The sequence below is a fragment of the Anabrus simplex genome, chromosome 1, assembly GCF_040414725.1.
Source record: "Anabrus simplex isolate iqAnaSimp1 chromosome 1, ASM4041472v1, whole genome shotgun sequence".
Classification (NCBI taxonomy): domain Eukaryota; kingdom Metazoa; phylum Arthropoda; class Insecta; order Orthoptera; family Tettigoniidae; genus Anabrus; species Anabrus simplex.
In genome coordinates this window covers 18,706,539-18,729,120 of record NC_090265.1, presented here as the reverse complement: position 1 = coordinate 18,729,120, position 22,582 = coordinate 18,706,539, and the positions used below count along the sequence as shown (strand labels likewise).

Below are 22,582 nucleotides of genomic sequence, written 5' to 3'. Positions count from 1 at the left end.
GATTACAGCCTTGTCTAACCCCTGTAAGTACCCTGAACCAAGAACACATTCTACCATCAATTCTAACTGAAGCCCAATTGTCAATATAAATGCCTTTGATTGCTTTTAATAATCTACCTTTAATTCCATAGTTCCCCAGTATGGCGAACATCTTTTCCCTCCGTACCCTGTCATATGCTTTCTCTAGATCTACGAAACATAAACACAACTGCCTATTACTCTCTTTGCATTTTTCAATTACCTGGCGCATACTGAAAATCTGATCCTGGCAGCCTCTCTGTGGTCTGAAACCACACTGGTTTTCATCCAACTTCCTATCAACGATTGATCGCACCCTCCCTTCCAAGATGCCAGTGAATACTTTGCCTGGTATACTAATCAATAAGATACCTCGATAGTTGTTGCAATCCTTCCTGTTCCCTTGCTTATAGATAGGTGCAATTACTGCTTTTGCCCAATCTGAAGGTACCTTACCAACACTCCACGCTAATTTTACTACTCTATGAAGCCATTTCATCCCTGCCTTCCCACTATACTTCACCATTTCAGGTCTAATTTCATCTATTCCTGCTGCCTTATGACAATGGAGTTTCACCAACATCATTTTCCTCCTCCCCATGAGCTTGACTATTTGCAACACCACCATGATGATTTCCTCTTACATTTTGAAGATGTTCAAAATATTCCCTCCACCTCTCCAGTGATTCCCTGGGATCTATTATGAGTTCACCTGAATTACTCAAATCACTGTTCATTTCCTTTTTCCCTCCCTTCCTAAGATTCTTTATTACTGTCCAGAAAGGTTTCCCTGCTGCTTGACCTAGCCTTTCCAGGTTGTTACCAAAATCTTCCCATGACTTCTTTTTGGATTCAACAACTATTTGTTTTGCTCTGTTTCTTTCATCTACATATAAATCCCTGTCTGCCTCAGCCCTTGTTTGGAGCCATTTCTGATAAGCCTTCTTTTTATGTTTACAAGCTGCTCTCGCTTCATCATTCCACCAAGATGTTCGCCTTTTCCCATCTTTACACACAGTTGTTCCTAGGCATTCCCTTGCTGTTTCTACTACAGCATCCCTGTATGCCACCCTTTCACTTTCTATATCCTGAGCCTGTTTACTGTCCGCTGTTCGAAACTTCTCACTAATCATATCCATGTACTTGTGTCTAATTTCCTCGTCCTGGAGATTTTCTACCCTTATTCGTTTGTAGACAGATTTCACTTTCTCTACCCTAGGCCTAGAGATACTTAGTTCACTACAGATCAGATAGTGGTCTGTATCATCGAAAAATCTGCGGAAAACTCATACATGTAATTAATCTCATAATGGAACCGTATTGAGGATAATTTTTAAACTCGTACATTCCTAACAGATTTCTTGAATTCGAAGTCTCTTAAGATATAATCTATTATGGAGCTGGTACCCCTAGCCTCCCATGTGTAGCGGTGAATAGCCTTATGCTTGAAGAATGTATTCGTAACAGCTAAACCCATACTAGCACAGAAGTCCAGCAAACGCTTCCCATTCCCATTAGCTTCCATATCTTCCCCACATTTACCAATCACCCTTTCGTATCCTTCAGTTCTATTCCCAACTCTCGCATTGAAATCGCCCATTAGCACTATTCTATCCTTGCTGTTGACCCTGACCACGATGTCACTCAATGCTTCATAAAACTTGTCAACTTCATCCTCATCTGCACCCTCACATGGTGAATACACGGACACAATTCTAGTCCTAATTCCTCCAACTGACAAATCTACCCACATCATTCGCTCATTTACATGCCTAACAGAAACTATGTTGTGTGCAATGGTATTCCTGATAAAGAGCCCTACCCCAGACTCTGCCCTTCCCTTTCTAACACCCGTCAAGTACACTTTATAATCTCCTATCTCTTCCTCGTTACCTCCCCTTACCCGAATATCACTTACTCCTAGCACATCCAGATGCATCCTATTTGCTGACTCAGACAGTTCTACTTTCTTTCTTCCATAAGCCCCATTAATATTGATAGCTCCCCATCGAATTCCATTTTGTACGCCAAGTTGTTTCCAGGAGTCCGTCGCCTGTCAAATGGGAGTGGGACTCCATTATTCCCATAGGTCCGAGGCTTGCTTAAAATGTTCTGAGCTCGGTCAATTCATGAAGCAGGATGCTACCCTACTTGCACATAGTCCAAGTGAGTCAAATATATTACTGGTATTGAAATTATTCTGGAAGGTAATAATAATAATGAGAGACTAGCAGATGATGAACTCAAAAACAAAATCCATTCTATTAGGAATATTTACATGAATGAACTCAAAATCAGGAAGACAGAGAATAGTGAGAAGTCCAGTAGTAGCATGGAATAAATTTATAAGACGAGAATTCCTAGTTCAATGTAACAAAGGCTTTTCAGTCTGTCAAACACACAGCAAATACAATGTAAATTATAACACTATAAACATACCTGTAAAATACACACTAACATACAAAGAATGACATGTTTTGTTCTACAAGAACATTCTGAAATTCTATCAAATCACTTAAAAACAAGCTTATATATGTACAGTATTGTTTACATAGCATAAACTTGTCAATGATAGAGAGTTTAGTGATGATATGAAACAGTAATGACAAAAATAAAAATATATACAAGTATGCCGATGTTAAGTCCATTGTCACCAAACACTATTTGTGTTTACATTGTATTTGCTGTGTGTTTGACAGACTGAAAAGCCTTTGTTACATTTAACTAAGTCAACACTGGAAAACATGGCTTCATTCTTAACAAACAATTCCTAGTTCAACATTGCTGATTCCCTCCCAATGAAAATACTTTCCAAAAGAACTTACAGTATTTAAATCTGTTACACGTAATTCATTAAGATTAACACAATATCATATTAAGACAAAGAGTTATTTTCCTTTTACATTCAGTCTTGTACAATTATCTTTTTTGGTAAGGTTTCAGGAGATCGTAACTGTGATCTTCTATCTATCCATTCCTTATTCCATATTTATATGTTTATTTTCTCAGCCTTTAGAGTCACTAAAAAGATCTCTGCCATGACTGTAGTTGCTGTAAGGAAGTGAGCATCCTTAATAATTAGATAATACTAAAGTAAAATGCAGAAGATGCCATAAAACTAGTGTCTCCATGTAACCCTTCAATGACTTTCATGAAATCTGTTTCACAAGATTAGTTGCAAAACCAAACTAGCCTTTAACCTGCACAGCTAAGTCCATTATTCTCCTAGGTAACCTATCTTCCTCAGGCACAAATGACCCCACTACTGAAGCTGGCTTATGAGTTACGTTTATATTTAACTCAGCCTTTATCTCCTCATTCTGAGTTACCTTCCTGCAATTACACACCCATCTATTTGTACCAGCAATAATTCTCCCTACTTTCATGTCTGTCATTTCCAACTTTTGAATAAGATATCCTGAGCCCACCCAGCTTTCATTCCTGTACAGCAACATCAATCTGAAAACAAAATTATGTAAAGATGGTTTTGTCAGGGACTTTAATAGATTTCTGAATACCAGGGAGGATGATGGCTAAAGCCAGAGATAATATATTTCACCGAGCAAGTCGCCGTGCGGTTAGGGTCCCGCAGTTCTGAGCTTGCATTCGGGAGACAGTGAATTCGAAACCGACTGTCGGCAGCTCTGAAGATGGTTTTCCAAGGTTTCCCATTTTTAAACCAGGCAAATGCTGGAACTGTACCTTACATCACCATAAGACCTATCTGTGTCGGTGCAACATAAAGCAAATTGTAAAAAAATATATATATATATATTGTAATAGAACTCTCAGCTTTTTTAATATTTATTTTCAAGAAGTGACGTTTATATACTGTACAATTCTTAAAATATTACTGACTATTACTGCTAAGTTACTACTATTCATTTCTTATCTACGTCTATACCCATATTACCACTGCCATGCTGCAGCCCTATCACAGAATGCCAGGACTGTCTGAGTTAGCAAGTTCAATCATCAATGATCTGCATTTAGGGCAATTTGTCCTCTTGAATGCTAACTTTTCACCCTCACCCTAGACCCAAGCCCCATAGTCACTTTCAGTCGCCCACCTACCCTCTAAACCATTCTCCCTCACTATGAACCATACCAACCTCCACCCCCTTCTGGCTCTTTCCCCTGTGAACGCAGCTGCTGTAAGCACCAGCAGCATTACCAACAGGTCTTACCCCATAAAAGGTCATCCAACATTATATACCAGCTTCAGTGCAGACTCTGCCCAGCTTTCTACATTGCCTTAACTAGCAATAAGTTATAGACGAGAAAGGTTCCACCTTATCAATACAAATTTATTTATACAAATATCTACAGTACCGGTTTCGACTCTTTACATGTAGTCATCCTCAGCTGTATACCGTTACCTTCACATAAATCAAATTAGTTGACTTGCCTTGTCCATAATGATAGTTACAATGATAGGATATATCTTACTTCTAATTGAGCATACTCCAGGGTAAATTCGACTATGTACAATCTAAAATGTGTAGGTGAATCTTTTAGGCCTAAAATCATGTAAATGGGCTGTTATTAAAAGTACAATTACGTAAACACTTTTTTAAAAATATAAGTGATACATGTAAAAAGTTGTCTTAAAATACACAGTTCAAGTAAAATCCGTTATAATAAATAAATAGGAAACATTTTGTTGGAATAAGTTTCATCTTGCGTACGTTGATTTTCTTCAATATGATGTGAAAATCGTATAAATGGACTATTATTAAAAGTATAGTTACATAAACACTCTTAAAAATATATATAGTACATGTAGAATGTCATCTTAAAATGTGCAGATTCATGTAAGATCCATTACAATAAATAGGAAACAATTGTTTTAGAGTAAGTTTCCAGTCTTGCATTCGTTGATTTTCTTCAATATGATATGGAGAATGTCTATGCTTTTTTGTAAGTGGTGTTCTTCTTTCTGCTGTATATTATGCTTATTCATTAGTTTATGGTGTACAGCTGAGGATGACTACATGTAAAGAGTCGAAACCGGTACTGTAGATATTTGTATAAATAAATTTGTATTGATAAGGTGGAACCTTTCTTGTCTATAACTTATGATAACGGACAATGCGGAAAATGAAACTGATAAATCAAGATTAACTAGCAATACACTAGCTAAACATACACTCCCAAAAACCAGAACACTTTGAAAGACCAGAGATAAGAAATTCATATTCACAGGACACGCTCATTAGTATGTTCTACAGAAACGATTAGCATTTCAGTCACTTAGGTTCAGTATGTGTCCTGTTACCTAGTAAGCACTGGGTCTTTCATGGGCACTGATAACTTGTTCTATGCAGGATGGCATTGACGTGTATAAGGTGTGAATGGCATCCTGGAGTATAGCCATCCATGCTGCATTCACCTGGTTCCACAGTTCATCTTTGGTGGTTGGCATTGGGTCACGGCGCTGCACATGTCTTTCACCATATCCCACACATTTTCGATTGGCAACAAGTCCGGTGATCGGGTGGGCCAGGGCAACTGTCTGACATCCTGTGACAACAAGAAGGCATGTATTTATGCAGCAACATGTGGTCGCGCATTGTTCTTCTGAAATATGGCACCTGGGGTGTCGTGCAGAAAGGGTATGGCTATGGGTCGCAGGATGTCATTCACGTAGGCCAAACTGGTCACAGTGCCCTGGACACGCACCAGCTGTGATTTCTGGTTGTATCCAATAGCACCCTATACCATAAGGCCTTGAGTTGGTGCTGTATGTCTTGTGTGAATGCAATGTGATGCCTCTCCCCACTGTCTGCGTCGAACCATCATTTTCATACAAACATAACCTGGATTCGTCTGAAAACACTATCTCTTGCCATTCCTGTCCCCATTGATGTCGCTCCATACACCACTGCAGTCTAACATGTTTATGCACATTAGTCAAAGGTAGATGGAGAAGTGGACGACGCACCAGTAACCTAGACCGTAATAAACGGCAACAGACGCTCACTCCTAATAGTGTACGATGTGATACACTGTTCAACTGTTGTGCCAGAGCCGAGGAGGATGCAGATCTGTCCTGCGATACCATTCGTATGAGGTGTCAATCTTCTTGGGGGGATGGTCTGGGTGGTGCGACCAGACCCATCTTGTCGTGTTCTATGGCCTTCTGTGAACCATTCTATACATACTTGGTGCACTGCCGACACACTTCATCCCACACGAGCAGCTATTTCTGGGATGGATGCATCTCGTTCTCTCATGTCAGTAATGTGCCCTCTTTCAAACTCATTGATTTGACGGTATGGTTCTCACATACATCTGTGAGGCATCCTGCATATCTGTTCAAGTCACATTGATCCATTACCTTTGGTTTATAGCGACAATGAGAGCCGCAGGCACATTTTACCAGTCAGTGGTGGTGTGCCAAGATATAGATATGGACCTTGAACCTGAGGGCCGACATGGTTCAAATGCTAATAATTTCTTCAGAACTGTAGAATGCACATGTTCTGAGAATATGAACTTCCTATCTCTAGTCTTTCAAGGTGTTCTGCTTTTTATGAACATGAACAGTACCTGTAAAACACCTAACATGGATCTTCCTGTCCCCATTCACATCAGGCGCCATCAAACCATGTTTGGTGAATGTTTCACAGTTAAATCCTCAAACATTTACCTGCCCTACTTCCCACTAAAGTGGGATATCAACTGGTGCTCAGGTCAAGGGAAAGCACCCAACCATCTGACCCCTCATCTCACACAATGTCTACTTGTCAACAATGACCATTATTATTCTATCCTCCACACACGAATCCTGCATGCCCCATCCAACATCAAGGTCCTACACTCAAACCTTGGCAAAAATGGCCAATATTACCACATATACCAAAACCTAACCTAATGAACATACTAAACCAGGTCAATCAATGCAATTAACACTAATCTCACCACCACCACAATACCAAAAGTCAACACTATGAACCCCATGAGAAAGTGAAATTAAGGACCAAATAGGTCGAAAATTTCAATCACCATACCCCAGCCGTCACTTTGTGAGTCTCAGACTCAGAAGGCTTCAGCCGAACATTTTGGACCCAAGTTTTTCTTTTATGTATGCTCTATCCACACGGTCTTGCAGGTTAAGTCACTGTTTTTCATCTTGCTTTCTCAGTTCAATTCGTCTCCTCTAGTCTTGATCATCAGGTCCAGCGTTCAATTTACCAGTAGTTTCTAATAATGTTATTTGCTTTACTACGTCTCACTAACTACTTTTATGGTTTATGGAGATGCCAAGATGCCAGAATTTTGTCCTACAGGAGTTCTTTTATTTTCCAGTAAATCTACCGAAATGAGGCTGATGTATTTGAGCACTTTCAAATACCACCGGGCTGAGCCAGGACTGAACCTGCCAAGTGGGGGTCAGAAGGCCAAGGCCTAACCGTCTGAACCACTCAGCCTATTAATATAGTTTCTCCTTTTCCATCTTGTTCAGCCATCACGATGTGAACTATGACCATGTAATAGACTTTGTTCCAAATTGGCCAGTGGTATTCCATTTCAACCTTCTGTTACTAATGTAATGTTCTTGGGTTGAAGAATGTTGACAGATTCTTTGTGAGTAATGGAATAGGATCAGCCCAGTGAGTAGGGTTGCCACTTTTTGATATAAGAAATAAGGGACATTTACCTTAAAAAAAAAAGGGATTTTTCATAAAAATAAGGGACAGTTCATAAATACTTAAAAATAAAATGTTAGGTAGCTTTTTTTTTTTTTTTTTTTTTTTTTTTTACAATTTGCTTTTTGTTGTACCTACACAGATAAGTCTTATGGTGACAATCAATCGATGAATACTGATCTGCATTTAGGGCAGTCGTCCGGGTGGTAGATTCCCTATCTGTTGTTTTCCTAGTCTTTTCTTAAATGATTTCAATGAAATTGGAAATTTTTGAACATCTCCCTTGGTAAGTTATTCCAATCCCTAACTCCCCTTCCTCATCATCATCATCATCATCATCCTAAACCATCTCCAGTTTCCCGGGTGTGGTATATGAGCCTCCTCCATCTCATCCTGTCCTTGTACCATTCTTCCTCCACCAACTTGTCCCAATCATGACCTCTCAGCAGTACATCGCTCTTAACTAAATCTATCCATTTCCTTCGTGGCCTTCCCATGGGTCGTCTTCCTTCTACATTTCTGTCAAATTCCTTCCTTGCAGTTCTGTTTACTGGCATCCTCTTCATGTGACCAAACCACTTCAGTCTTGGTAATTGAATCTTATTGAGGAAAGAATCATCTATTCCTACTTCTTCTCTAATTTTCTCATTCCTAATCTTGTCTTTCCTGGTTTTCTGAATCATAGTGCGAAGGAATTTCATTTCAGCTGCCTGAAGTTCGTAATTATCACTATTGGTCAGTGTTGTGGTTTCAAGACTGTATGTAAGAATTGGTGTATAACAGGACTTGTACAATGTCATTTTTGTTTTAATGGGTATTTGCTCATCCCACAGCAGGTGTCTTACCTGGTGGTAAAATTGTGTTGCCTTATTGATTCGATTGTTCACCTCATGTTTTGCTAGGTTGTCATTTGATAGAACGCTACCCAAGTATTGGAAAACTGGAATGCTGTCCAGTTGGGCTTCATTTAACATGACTATTGGTTCTGCTCCTTCCCCATACACTTTCATCACCACCGTCTTGGTCTTGCTGATATTTAAACCATATTTCTTAAACTCCTCATTCCAGCTTTGCATTCTCTCTCCCAATTCCTCTTCTGAGTCACTCCAGATCACAACATCATCTGCAAATGTGAAGGCTTTCACATCTCCATGTTCTTTTCTTTTAATAGATTTCATTACGACACCCATCACAATAATAAATAGAAGTGGTGACAATGAGCTGCCCTGCTGCACTCCTCTCTTTGTTTCAAACCAGTCCGACAAAGCACATCCTACTTGAATACAGCTTCTATTCTCACTATACAACATTTTCATTTTGTCTATGAGGCTGTCTTGCACTTGAAGTTCTTTCATGCATTGCCAAATTCTTTCCCTTGGTACATTATCGTATGCTTTCTCAATGTCCAAAAATATTAGAAATAAAGGCTTGTTCTTCTTCCAGAATTTTTCCATTAGCATCCTAATTGCAAATATAAGGTCTGTAGTTGACCTTCCTGGTCTGAAACCGTACTGCTCTTCTTCCAAAATTTTCAGGACATGAGACAGTAGTGTGATACCACGGTAATTAGTACATTTTCGTCAGCTTCCTTTCTTGAACAGAGGTACAATGATGCCCATCTTCCAGTCCTCAGGAATAGTATTTTCCTCCCATATCTTGTTGAGCAGTCTGTAGAGCCATTGGATTCCTGGAATTCCCGCTGCTTTTAGCATATCTGCACTTAGTTCATCTATGCCCACTGCCTTTCCTTTCTTCATGCTCTTGAGCGCATTTTCAACCTCAAGCCATGTAATTGGTGGTTCAGTTGTGGTTCCTCGACTTGGCTCTCCTCTATCTGTTGTTATGTTTTCTGTATCTCCATTCAGCAGCTTTTCCAAATAGATCTTGAGTTCTTGTTTAATTTCTCCCTCTTCTTGTGCCAGAGTTCCATCATCATGTTCTATTGCTTTTATGGTTTCTTGATCCCTTCGCTTGTTTTTCACTACTCTGTATAGCAATTTCATATTTCCTTTACTGTCCTCTTCCAGTTTGTCTGCAAACTCATTCCATTTCTTCTCTTTTTCTTCCCTTACAATGTTCTGTACAGCAAGTTTCTTGTTCCTGTATACTCCTTGAAGTCTTTGTATTTCTTGTTCATTTCGTTCTTGTCCCTGTTTTTGTTTTTCCTTGTCCAGTGCCTTCTTTATTTGGTTTCTTTCTTTTACCGCTGTTTTCACTCTATCATTCCACCGTGGTGTCTCCTTTTTTCTTTTGATAGAACTTGTAACTCCACATAGGTTTTTGGCTTCTCCCACAAAGGTGTCTTTGAAAGCCTTCCACTCTTCATTAAGGCTGGTTACTTCACACTTTGGCAGACTCTGTTGAATCCTTAGTTTGTATTCTTCCTTTATTTGGACTTCTTGTAACTTTTAACTTTTAACCCTTGGTTTTTTCATAATCATTTTCTGCGTTTTATTAGTCTTATGTTTGAAGTCTACTACCAGCAATCTGTGGTCACTGTCCATGCTTTCACTAGGGATGACCTTTACATCTGTGACGTATCTGCCACCATCTTTATTCGTGATTACATAGTCGATCAATGTTCTATACTGGCCATCCCAACTGTACCTTGTTACTCAGTGACTGTCTCTTTTTTGAAGAATGTACTTTTGATTATAAGATCATTTCTTCTGCACAGATCTAATAGTTATTCTCCTTCTGGGTTCCTTAGTCCAAATCCATGTGGACCAATGATGTTCTCGTACCCAAGTCTGTCTACCCCAACTTGCGCATTTAGATCTCCAATAATAACAACATTTTCCTCATTAACTCTATCTTCCAGGTCTTGCCGAAATTTCTCTTTGTCTTCCTTACTGCAGCCTGTCTGTGGGGCATACACTTGTATGATGGTGACCTTAGTGTTCTCCAGTTTCATGAACATTTTAATGATTCTATCACTTTTGCAGATAACTTCAGCTGTAGCATCAGTCCCTTCGTTAATTAAGAATCCAACACCATTTTTTGCTACTTTAAGTGTCTTACTTCCAATCCCTTTCCATTTGGTCTCACTTAATCCCAATATTGATATTTTTCTCCTATCCATCATGTCTAGGAGTTCTTCTACCTTTCCAGTTAATGATAGAATGTTCATGGTTCCAATTTGGTATTTGGGTCTCTTTTTTTATTTGTGGTTTCCTTTCAGAACATTGTATATCATCAGCCTTATGGTCATCATACTTTACAACTGTCTAAGAGGATGTGTCAGTCCGGTCTATAATCTTCTTTTCGAGGATCTTTTTCTTATTGAAAGCGACTGTACTCAATACTCTCCTGCTGACTTGCTAGGCCTAACGCATAAGAGAATTTCCTATAAATGAATATTTGCCACAAACTGTCCTCTTGAATTCCAACTTTATCTTCATATTGTGATCTTTCCTACTTTTAAAGACGCCACTGAAATTTATTCGTCTACTAAGGTCATTCCACGCCATTTATCTTCTGAGAGCTTGGAACATACCAGTTATAATACCAATATAGTTGGTCCGTTATTGGACATTATAAATTTTCCAGCTAACTATTCCTAGGTGCCAGCGTTTCGCACCAGTGTGCCATGTTGGGCTCATCAGTTGGTAAATGGCGCACCCACCAAAATGCATGGCTAGTGCATACCGTGGAGATCACTGCGTAGGCTATTTGGAGCCACCGGCAGAGCCAATGCACTATGGGAGACTTGACTTGAGAAATGAGTTAGCTGGAAAATTTATAATGTCCAATAATGGACCAACTATACTGGTATTGTAAATTTACTCATTCAGAACAAATATTTCAGGTTCTCTATGGGAATCAACATCTTTATCATCTGATGGCCAGGCAGGCATCAATTTTTGAAAATGAGTCAAAGTCTCTCATAGTGCATTGGCGCTGCCGGTGGCCACAAATAGCCTATGCAGTGGCCTCCATGGCATTCTTCGCCATCCAACGGTTTTCTACACTGATACATCAGTCACGTAGGGCATTCCCTATTAAAAAAGTGTGCTGATCACGTAGACTGAAGAAAATCCAGGAGGTTTCACCTCGGGACGAGCCTATCATCGACGACTACCACATTTCTGATTCACAGTATTTTGAGTGAACTCCAGATCATTAGTGGCCACGTTTCCATACCGATTTCATATCCCGGTCACCACCTCTTTGATGACCAATGTCACCACCACCAGCACCATTAGTAACTTCAATCAAACAGTCGAAACTGCCTACCATTCAGCTGTGATGTCCAGCTACGCTTCTCCTAATTATCAAGCCAGATATATTCCTGGCACACCAGCTCCACCTTTAGATAATTCAAGACCGCAATGCCACCCTCCGAGTCCGGCTCCAAGATCAACTCCAGAACAAGTACCAGGCACACGGCACCTGGAAATGGCCTCGGAACGGATCCCTCAACCAGCCACGTCGCGTGACCCGCTGCTCACCATGGAAGTCAACACGCAGAGAGATCCAGGACAACTACAACCACCACCACTACCACAGCTACTCCTCCCCAGCTCCCCTTCATTGCTGAATCCAGCACCAGACACCCTATTAATTACTCCCGTTTTCTTCAACCAACTCCATCGGGTACTCGTTCCTTTTTACTTTCCCATCCCTTCCCAGCTTTCCAATCACCTCACGCCATATTTTCCACTCTGTTCTGCTTCAACATGTGCCAGAAGGATATCGCAGACATCCGGAAAACTACGGCCGGAGTCATCATCCAGGTCAACGGGGATGCTGCTGCCAACCTACTCACTACAATAGGACCTCATCATCTTGGTTTAAGCACCCCCCTTCAATGCCTCCCACCCTCACCGATTAAAGCTCCGCCTACTCCTACACGCTATCGACTCCTCAGCTGCGTAATACGAGGTGTAGACCCCTCTATTACACAAGATAACATCTTTGCCGAACTAAAAGCCAAAGACATCCCAGCGAAAAAGGTATTCAGGATAAAGAACTCAACAGGACCCACCTACATGGTTCAAATCCTACTGCCGACTCCTGAAGACGTGGACCGAGTACTGGCCAGCGGAGTTTCAATCTACAGACACCATCACAAAGTGGAGCCATCCCGAGCCCCGCCACTACAATCCATCATGTGTGAGCGATGCTTCACATATAATAACCAACCTACCACTCAGCGCACAGCAAAACATCCTGTATGCAGTCATTGCAGCCAACAGCACTCTACATCAAGTTTCCCCAACACCCGTCACCCTCCCCTCTGTCACACTTGTGGAGGCAATCATCCAGCATATTCACGCCACTGCAGAAGCCGCCCTGCACCTCCCCAAAACCGACCTGAGCTCATAGCGCCTATACGAACCATCGATATGCCCACACCATCCAACCGTCCCTCTTCCCACCACCTACAGTTGAAGATTTTCTATGCTTCTTACCCATTTCCCTACTGAATATTTATCCCTACCACAGATCGTTAGCCCTCACTCCTCTACAAGCCGCGGTGAACCAAACATTCAATCTTCATTTCTCAACCACTTACTCGGGCTTAAATTCCCACTTCAGTTTCACACCTCTTCAAACTCTCATCTAAAAGCACTCGACATTCTCTAACTCCAGCCAATAACCTCCATCTTTCATTAATTTCTTCATTCATAAATGTAACCACTCAAAATTATGATACAAACTTGTTAGTGTGTCAGTGTGCTAGGAAAAAATTTATTTTTGTATTTAAATTCAGTTTTCTATTTTAATACATGTACTTCCAGGAGTAGGATCGCAAGAAATTCCCAGTACGGTATACAATTTTTTCGAACTGTATATTGTATGTACGTTCTATATAAAAAAAGAAAGAAAAAGAAAAGAAAAGATGCAATAAATTAAAATGCAAAATACTTAGGCATAGGCAAAATTCCTCTCACATCTCCTCCTTCTTCACATCCTTTACCCACCTCCTTCTTCAGTCACATCTCCCCAACCCACCCGCACCTCTTGGCCAGAGAGAGGGAGTAACCCTCTAAGGGGCCTGCCCCACCCCTTCAGGGTAGGGAATGAAAACATTTATAGATAGATAGCCTCCATGGTATGCACTAGCCATGCGTCTTGCTGGATGTGCCATTTAACACCTGATGAGCCCAACATGGCACACTGGGGCGAAACGCTGGCAACCAGGAATGAGTTAGCAGGAAAATTTACAATGTCCAATAATGGACCAACTATATTGGCATTTACTCATTCAGAACAAATATTTCAGGTTCCTTATGCGAATCAACATCTTTATCATTTAATGGCCAGGCAGGCATCAATTTCTGAAAACGAGACAAAGTCTCTCATAGTGCATTGGCACTGCCGGTGGCTCCAAAAAGCCTACACAGTGGACTCCATGGCACTCTCTCCATTTCGGACTACGACACTCCACAGGAGCTCCAAATATTTTTGCTCGGCCGGGTGGCCCTCATCTCTATCTAGCTACCTAGCCAACGTAATAAAGCATAACGGCCTGACACCAAGTCGGTAGTCGGCCTCCCCTACAAACATGCCTACCTGTCTAATCCCCGATGTGGATCTGGAGCTCTCTGAAGACGACATTTTCATCGACCTCCGCACATCCGGCGTTCCAGTTGACAACATCTATAGACTGGAGGATGGTGCAACTTCCACACCATCATCGCAGATTCTAGTATATCTATGCAACGATGACGACCTGCGATGACTACAAGCCTCCGGAGCGACTATTAACCATAGAACCTATGCAGTGGTGCCCACTCCTTCGTATATCCTAACCCAGCTATCTGCAAACCCCTCTATTGTTCCCTTCGCCAACGTGTCTCAACCCTGGACATCACACCAGCAATCATCACCTTCCTTCTCTACAACTACCACAACCACCACAACATCCGCCTACACCCCCTCCCCACTTCCAGTTACTACTGTCACGACTTGTCACCCTTCACCCGTAATGTTATCTTCCCTTCCAATTTCCTCGACTACTGCACCCCAGCAACTCCCTACCACCTCAGTGCCTGTGATTTCGACCGCCACCGCTTCGCCACTACCACCTACACAGGACAACATCACAGCTGCCGCCACGTCATCTTCGCCCCAGCAACTACCACCAGCCTTCCACACCATGTCAAGTTGTGTTCTCCGTGGGATAGCACCGGACATCTCTGAACGGGACATCAAACAGGAACTACAAACAGAAGGCGTTCCAGCTCGACGTGCATTCCGGATCCACAACGTTAACGGCCCCACATATATGGTGCGACTCCATCTTCCCACTCCAGATGACGTCCACAACCTCATTAGCACCGGCGCCCGAATCCAAGGACATCGATACCGAGTGGAGCCTTCTCGCTCCCCACCCTCAGCAGTTCGCCAACCCCACAACAACCCACATCGTCGCCCCCGGCCTGGCCCTCCTCCTGTTCCACCCCCTCCCCAATCTAGTCACTTCCTCCTACCCCTACCAACATTAGATATAATCCGCCTTCTCACCACAACTCTTCATAACATCACCGCTACTCTCCACCTGCTCTTTATACATCTTCCCGCTGGCGTTCTCTTCTAAACTTCTCCCATTGCATACACACATCTCCTGTCATTTCCCACTTCGTCTACCCACCTTCCTTCTCCATCGCATCTCCTCGACCCGCTCGCTTCTCTTGGCCAGAGAAAGGGCGTAACCCTTTAGGTGGCCTGCCCCACCCCTTCAGGGTGGGGATTGAAAACATTTATTAAAAAAAAAAAAAAAACCACTCCATGGTATGCACTAGCCATATGTCTTGGTGGATGTGCCATTTACCAACTGATGAGCCCAACATGGCACACTGGGGCAAAACGCTGGCAACCAGGAATGAGTTAGCTGGAAAATTTATAATGTCCAATAAAGGGCCAACTATATTGGTATTATAAATTTACTCATTCGGAATATGTATTTCAGGTTCCCTATGGGAATCAACATCTTTATCACACACTACCTACAGAGATAAGTTATTTATAAGGTTCAACCTTTTCAATACAAATTACAGTTCTAATTATTGCTGTAAGTTCTTGTTACTTTATTAACACAAGGCGTGAATGGGTGTATAAAAAATTTTGTGCTTTAATAACATTTCAAAATCTTGGAATGGCAAAACACTATGTACATATTTCAATGTGTCACTACACCAGTTTTAATTATTATGTCCTTGCTCATTTGTTTGTGATTGATTTGTTTATGGCTGATTATGACATTCAAATGTCGAAACTGGTCCTGTATTAAATAAATGTTTTAAATAACATCCAAAAAAAAAGGTAATTTGTATTGAAAAGGTTGAACCTTATAAATAACTTATCTCTGTGATCTCATTTCAATACGGAAAAAACAATGAAGCTTATATCTTTGAACATACCACTTAGTCGAGCAGCTTGTCTTCTTTCTCCCAATTCTTCCCAGCCCAAACTTTGCAACATTTTTGTAATGCTACTCTTTTGTTGGAAACTACCCAGAACAAATCCAGCTGCTTTTCCTTGGATTTTTTCCCGTTCTTGAATCAGGTAATCCTGGTGAGGGTCCCATACAATGGAACCACACTCTAGTTGGGGTCTTACCAGAGACTTATATGCCCTCTCCTTTACATCCTTACTACAACCCCTAAACTCCCTCATAACCATGTGCAGAGATCTGTAGCCTACCCTTTATTACAATCCCATTTATGTGATTACCTCAATAAAGATCTTTCCTTATATTAACACCTAGGTATTTACAATCATCCCCAAAAGGAACTTTCACCCCATCAATGCAGTAATTAAAACTGAGAGGACTTTTCCTATTTGTGAAACTCACAACCTGACTTTTAACCCCATTTATCAACATATCATTGCCTGCTCTCCATCTCACAACATTATCGAGGTCAAGTAGCAGTTGCTGACAATCTTGTAACTTATTTATTACTCTATACAGAATAACGTTATCTGCAAAAGGCCTTACCTCTGATTCCACTTGTTTACTCATATCATTTATATATAATAAAACATAAAGGTCCAATAATACTGCCTTGAGGAATTCCCCTCTTAATTATTACAGGGTCAGATAAAGCTTGGCCTACCCTAATTCACTAAGATCTATTTTCTAGAAATATATCAACCCATTTAGTCACACTTTTGTCTAGTCCAATTGCACTCATTTTTGCCAGTAGTCTCCCATGATCCACCCTATCAAATGCTTTAGACAGGTCAATCGCGATACAGTCCATTTGACCTCCTGAATCCAAGATATCTGCTGTATCTTGCTGGAATTCTACAAGTTGAGCTTCAGTGGAATAACCTTTCCTAAAACCGAATTGCCTACTATCGAAACAGTTATTAATTTTGCAAACATGTCTAATATAATCAGAAAGAATGCCTTCCCAAAGCTTACATGCAATGCATGTCAAACTTACTGGACTGTAATTTTCAGCTTTATACACAGGGGCTACTATAGCAACTCTCCATTCACTTGGTATAGCTCCTTCAACCAAACAATAATCAAATAAGTACCGGTACTTCAGATATGGTCCTATATGGGATAGGAAAGGGCTAGGAGTGGGTAGGAAGCAGCCGTAGCCCTAATTAAGGTACAGCCCCAGCATTTCCCTGATGTGAAAATGGGAAACCATCTTCAGGGCTGCCAACAGTGGGGTTCGAACCCACTATTTCTGGAATGCAAAGCACCAGTTTCAATTAGGTTATAATTAATCTAGGAACTAGTTTCAGCAGCCTTAATGCAAACATATCGAATGACTAAAACAAATGTATAAACATTGACATTAAAAGGTATTACAAGCATCTGGAATGAATTATGTGCACAATACGTAAAATATGTGATGAATTTAAAATAGGCTCTAAAATCCTTAGATGCACTGCATCCCATTAGTATGAGGCACACAACAGTAGGCCACACACCACATGACACAACGAACTTCATGGGCACCGCATTGAACTGCGAATCTCTACCACCTGCAATCTAAGAACGTGATGGCTATTTAGTCATATTTTTGTGTGCTATCATTGATTCAACCATTGACAATTTCCAACAGAGGAACTTTTCAGTATTTTTGAAGATATTTTAACAGGAAGCACTAATGAAACATTTTAACATGATGCAATGCATCTAAGGATTTTAGAACCTTATTTTAATTTCATCATATATTTATGTGTTGTGCACATAGTTCATCACAGATGCTTTTAATACTTTTAACATCATTTGTATATGTTTATATGTTTATTTTAGTTATTAGATGTGTTTGTACAGTGTTGTATTATGACGATGATGGCCAGTCACGGCCGAAACTAGTTCCTAGGTTAAAAATGTAATGTAAACATTACGTAATTTAGTACCGAAAACACCGAGCAAGTTGGCCGTGCAGTTAGAGGCACGCGGCTGTGAGCTTGCATCCGGGAAAGAGTGGGTTCGAATCCCACTGTCGGCAGCCCTGAAGATGGTTTTCCATGGTTTCCTATTTCACACCAGGAAAATGCTGGGGATGTACCTTAAATAAGGCCACGGCCACTTCCTTCCAACTTCTAGGCCTTTCCTATCCTAACGTCACCATAAGACCTATATGTGTCAGTGCGACGTAAATCCACTAGCAAAAATAAAAGGAAAGGTATTGAAAAGGTGGACCATTACAATATAAGTTTAGTTATTATTGTGTTATTTACCCAGTCGTTTATTAAATAATTTAAGAGAATCTGGAAATTTATTGAACACCTCCCTTAGTAAATTATTCCAATCAATAACTCCTATTCTTATAAATGAATACTTATCCCAGTTTGTCTTCCACAATTCCAAATTTAACTTCATACTATCTTTCCTACTTTTAAAACTAACACTCAAATTTTTTGTCAACGAATGCCATTCTACGCCATCTCTCCACTGACAGCTTGGAACATAATGTTTAATCGAGCAGCTCGTCTCCTTTCGCTCAAACTTCACAACATTTTTGTAACGCTACTCTTTGTCGGAAATCACCTAGAAGAAATCGAGCTGCTTTTCTTTGGATTTTTTCCAATTCTCAAATCAAGTTATCCTAGTTCGGGTCCCATACAAAGCAACCATACTCTAAATGGGGTCTTACCAGAGACTTATATGTCCTCTCCTTTACATCCTCACTAAAACCCCTAAGTACCCTCATAACTATGTGTGAAGAGACTTTATTTACAATCCCATTTATGTGATTATCCCAATGAGGATCTTTTCTTATATTAACACCTAGGTACTTAGAATGATTCCCATAAGGAACTTTCACACCATCACTGCAATAATTAAAACTGAGAGGCCCTTTACTTTTTTGAAATTCCAACCTGACTTTTCATCCCGTTTATCATCATACCATTGCCTACTGTCGAGGACTTTTGTAGTCGCTCACGATCTTGTAACTTATTTATTACTCTATTACACTATAACAACATCTGCAAAAAGCCTTATCTCTTATTCCAATTCTTCACTCATATCTTTAATACATATATAAGAAAACATAAAAGTCCAATAATAATGTCTGGAGGAATTCCCCTCTTAATGATTACAGGATCAGATAATGCTTTACCTAGGCTAATTCTCTGACTTCTATTTTCTAGAAATACAGCCACCCACTCAGTCACTCTTTTGTCTAGACCAACAGCACACCTTTTTGTCAGCAGTCTCCCATAATCCACCCTATCAAACACCTTGATAGGTCAATCGCGATACAGTCCATTTGACCTTCTGAATCTAAAATATCTGCTATATCTTGCTGGAATCCTGCAAGTTGATCCTCAGTGGAACAACTTTTCATAAACCCGAGCTGCCTTCTATAAAACCAATTTGAAATTGTGCAAACATATCTAATACAATCACAAAGAATGTTTTCCAAAAGCTTACAGGCATCACGTGTCAAAATGAATGGGCTGTAATTATCAGCTTTATGTTTATTTTTTTCTTTTCTTTTTTTTTTATTTTTATTTTTTTTGCGTCGCACCAACATAGATATGTCTTATGGCGACGATGGAATAGGAAAGGCCTAGGAATTAGAAGGAAGCGGCCATGGCCTTAATTAAGGTACAGCCCCGGCATTTGCCTGGTGTGAAAATGGGAAACCATGGAAAACCATCTTCAGGGCTGCCGACAGTGGGGCTCAAACCCACTATCTCCCGATTACTGGATACCGGTCGCACTTAAGCGACTGCAGCTATCGAGCTCGGTTTTATGTTTATCAACTTTTCCCTTATACACAGGGTCTACTATACCAACTTCGTCGCCATAAGACCTACCTGTGTCGGTGCGACGTAAAGCCACTAAAGAAACAATTAAAATACCCATACCAACTCTCCATTCATTTAGTATAGCCTGTGCTTAATTTTTAAAATTTTAGGTGCCAGAACGCACATACCCACACATTTTGTCCCCTTTTCAACATCAACCCCCGCCCCCTGCCGTATAAAAGTCGCAAGTTAAACATTTTACTGAGTGCTTCAGAACAATGTCAAAAGAAAAGAAAAGCTCTGGGATCTGCCGGAATGCTGTTTTGGCATGTTCCGACTGGTTACAGCTCCTTCATTCCAACAGTAATCAAATCAGATATCACTGGCATTGCTTAATTGTTCTACTTTTACAATCTTTCTTTCTATCACATTTATTTTTAACTATGACAAAAATATGTGCGATGATGTTTGTTGTTTAAAGGGGCATAACATCTAAGTTATCAGCCCTAAACAACAAAAACAGCTTCATGATCACTTACACCATCTATTATTGCTGTTTCTCTAAAGAGCTCATCTGTTTTTCTCAGCACCATGTCTAGAATATTTTCCCCTAAAATTGGTTCCATCACTTTGTGATTCAGCTTTCCTTGCCAGATTGACTTATTCGCCATTTGTTTGTCATGCTTTCTGTCATTTGCATTCTCTTTCCAGTTGAGTTAATATTGGTAAAATGAGATCACCTGCTACAATAACGATCCTTTCTGTGCCGTTCCCCACATAGTTCATTCTTGTTGTGGTTTGTGTAAGCAGTCCATGGACTGGTTTGATGCAGCACTCCATGCCAACCTATTCTGTACTAATCTTTTTATCTTAACATAACTATTACATTCTACATCTGCTCTAATTTGCTTATCATATTCATACCTTGGTCTATTCCTACCATTGTTACTGCCTATACTTCCCTTAAAATCTAGCCTAACTGAACAAGTCCTGAGTGTCTTAAGATGTGTATCTTACCAAATAATTCTACATCAGAGTCAGCACCAGCCTTGCAATGTCTGTACCCCCCAAAAAGTTACTTATTATCTTTAGAAATATATCTTACCCCTAACATTTTCATATTTCTTACCCTTAATTTTTTTTTTTTTAAGCTTTTGAATTCATATGTAACAGTATTTTCTTAAATGTTTTCAAAGAAGTTGGAATTTATCAAACAATTCCCTTGAGAAATTATACATTATACAAGGTAGTATTTGTATGATTCACAATCCTAAACTATGTATCTTGTGCTCAGAGAAAATTATTACATGAGAGCCATAGCACTGTAGGCAGAACAGATTGTTTCAATCTGAAACCAGATATTTATAGAGAGAAATAAATTTTACTTTCATCTAACTTACCTGGAACTGAAAGTGACCAAAAGTGTCCAGAATACTAACTAAATTAGTGGTGAAAGATGTCATGAGGAGCAGAGGGACATGCAAAGGTTAATGTCTAGTAAATTAGTTTAGTTTTCCTTTTTGTTAATAATGGATTTCATCATTTTGTGATGGAAAACATTCCTTGTTGTATCTATCTAGTGATTTCTACATCTACGACATTCAATGAACATGAAAGTCTGTGACAAGTTGGAATGATGAAAGACTCTGTGAGTCAATACATGTCTAATATGGTCACAGCACAAAAAGAAAAAATGTGTATGAATGTGAAAGGAAAAAAAAGAAAGATGAAAGAGAGGAATTTTGCACAAGTAGATGCAGATGTCAGCTAGAGTCTGAAAATGTCACATGCATTTCACCAACTGCAAATACCTTAACAATTCAGCACTACCATATGTCATCTACAGTATGTGTAGATAAATTCTCATATTAATAATTACAAATGGTTAATTGACAACATATAAGAAATACCTTAGATTGATTCTTAAGCCTTTCATATTCTGACTCTTTCATGATAGCAGCATAACTATTTGGTTTTTGCGATGGTATAATCATCTCTCGAATCATGTCCGGAAGAACAAGATGGACAGTTTCCTTGCCAGCAAGCCCTGGTCTTCTCTTTATATTAGGTTGTTTGCTGGTGTCAGTTTTATCACATGTTGCATGCTTTGTAATTTCACTACTCTTTACCAGCAAGCGAGCTGGAGGCTTTCTTTTGGTTGGGATGACCATTGTGATACTGACTGCAATAAGATAAAATATACAAGATAGAATATTGGCATTTTGTATTATCATATTTAATATATATAACATAATTAATGAAAAATGTGCCCACCTGATTTATTACAGTTATATAGTTACATAAACTCCCATCAATCCGAGTCACATAACCAAACTTGAATGGTTATTTGTGTTTACTTGTTGCTATGGTAACGTTTGTCTTGTCTTGATAATTTAATGGGCTTCGCTTGGGAGCGGTATTCCCAGCCACGTTCCCTTAAGAAGTATAATAAAAATAGGATGGCAAAGTACAAAGTAAGAAACGAACGGAGAGCAAAAGGGGATGTAACGAAACCTACAACACAGGAGAAACACAAGGACACAAGGTACTAAACTTCACGCCATAGCGATCGAAACTTGGCAACTTTCTACTAAACACACACAAGACCGGGTCAACACATAAGAGGAAAAGAAGGAAACTAACCTACCGGAAGGATAGGGGAAACGAAGAATCTTCGAGAAGGCAGAAAAATAGTGTCTTGGTAAATAGAGTCGACATTTCACTGAAATATAACC

General features: G+C 40.0%; 1 protein-coding gene across 1 annotated transcript in view; it reads right to left on the bottom strand.

Moving 5' to 3' along the window:
- LOC136859701 (cilia- and flagella-associated protein 45) overlaps positions 1 to 22,259 on the bottom strand; it is a 219,737-nt gene extending 197,478 nt beyond the window's left edge. Inside the window, exons 1-2 of the mRNA XM_067138711.2 lie at positions 22,122 to 22,259; positions 21,758 to 22,029 (exon numbers count right to left, since the gene is read on the bottom strand). Of these exons, the coding sequence (XP_066994812.1) occupies positions 21,758 to 22,018 (261 nt within the window). The 5' untranslated portion in view covers positions 22,019 to 22,029; positions 22,122 to 22,259. The remainder of the gene's footprint in view (positions 1 to 21,757; positions 22,030 to 22,121) is intronic.
- Positions 22,260 to 22,582: the final 323 nt, after the last annotated feature.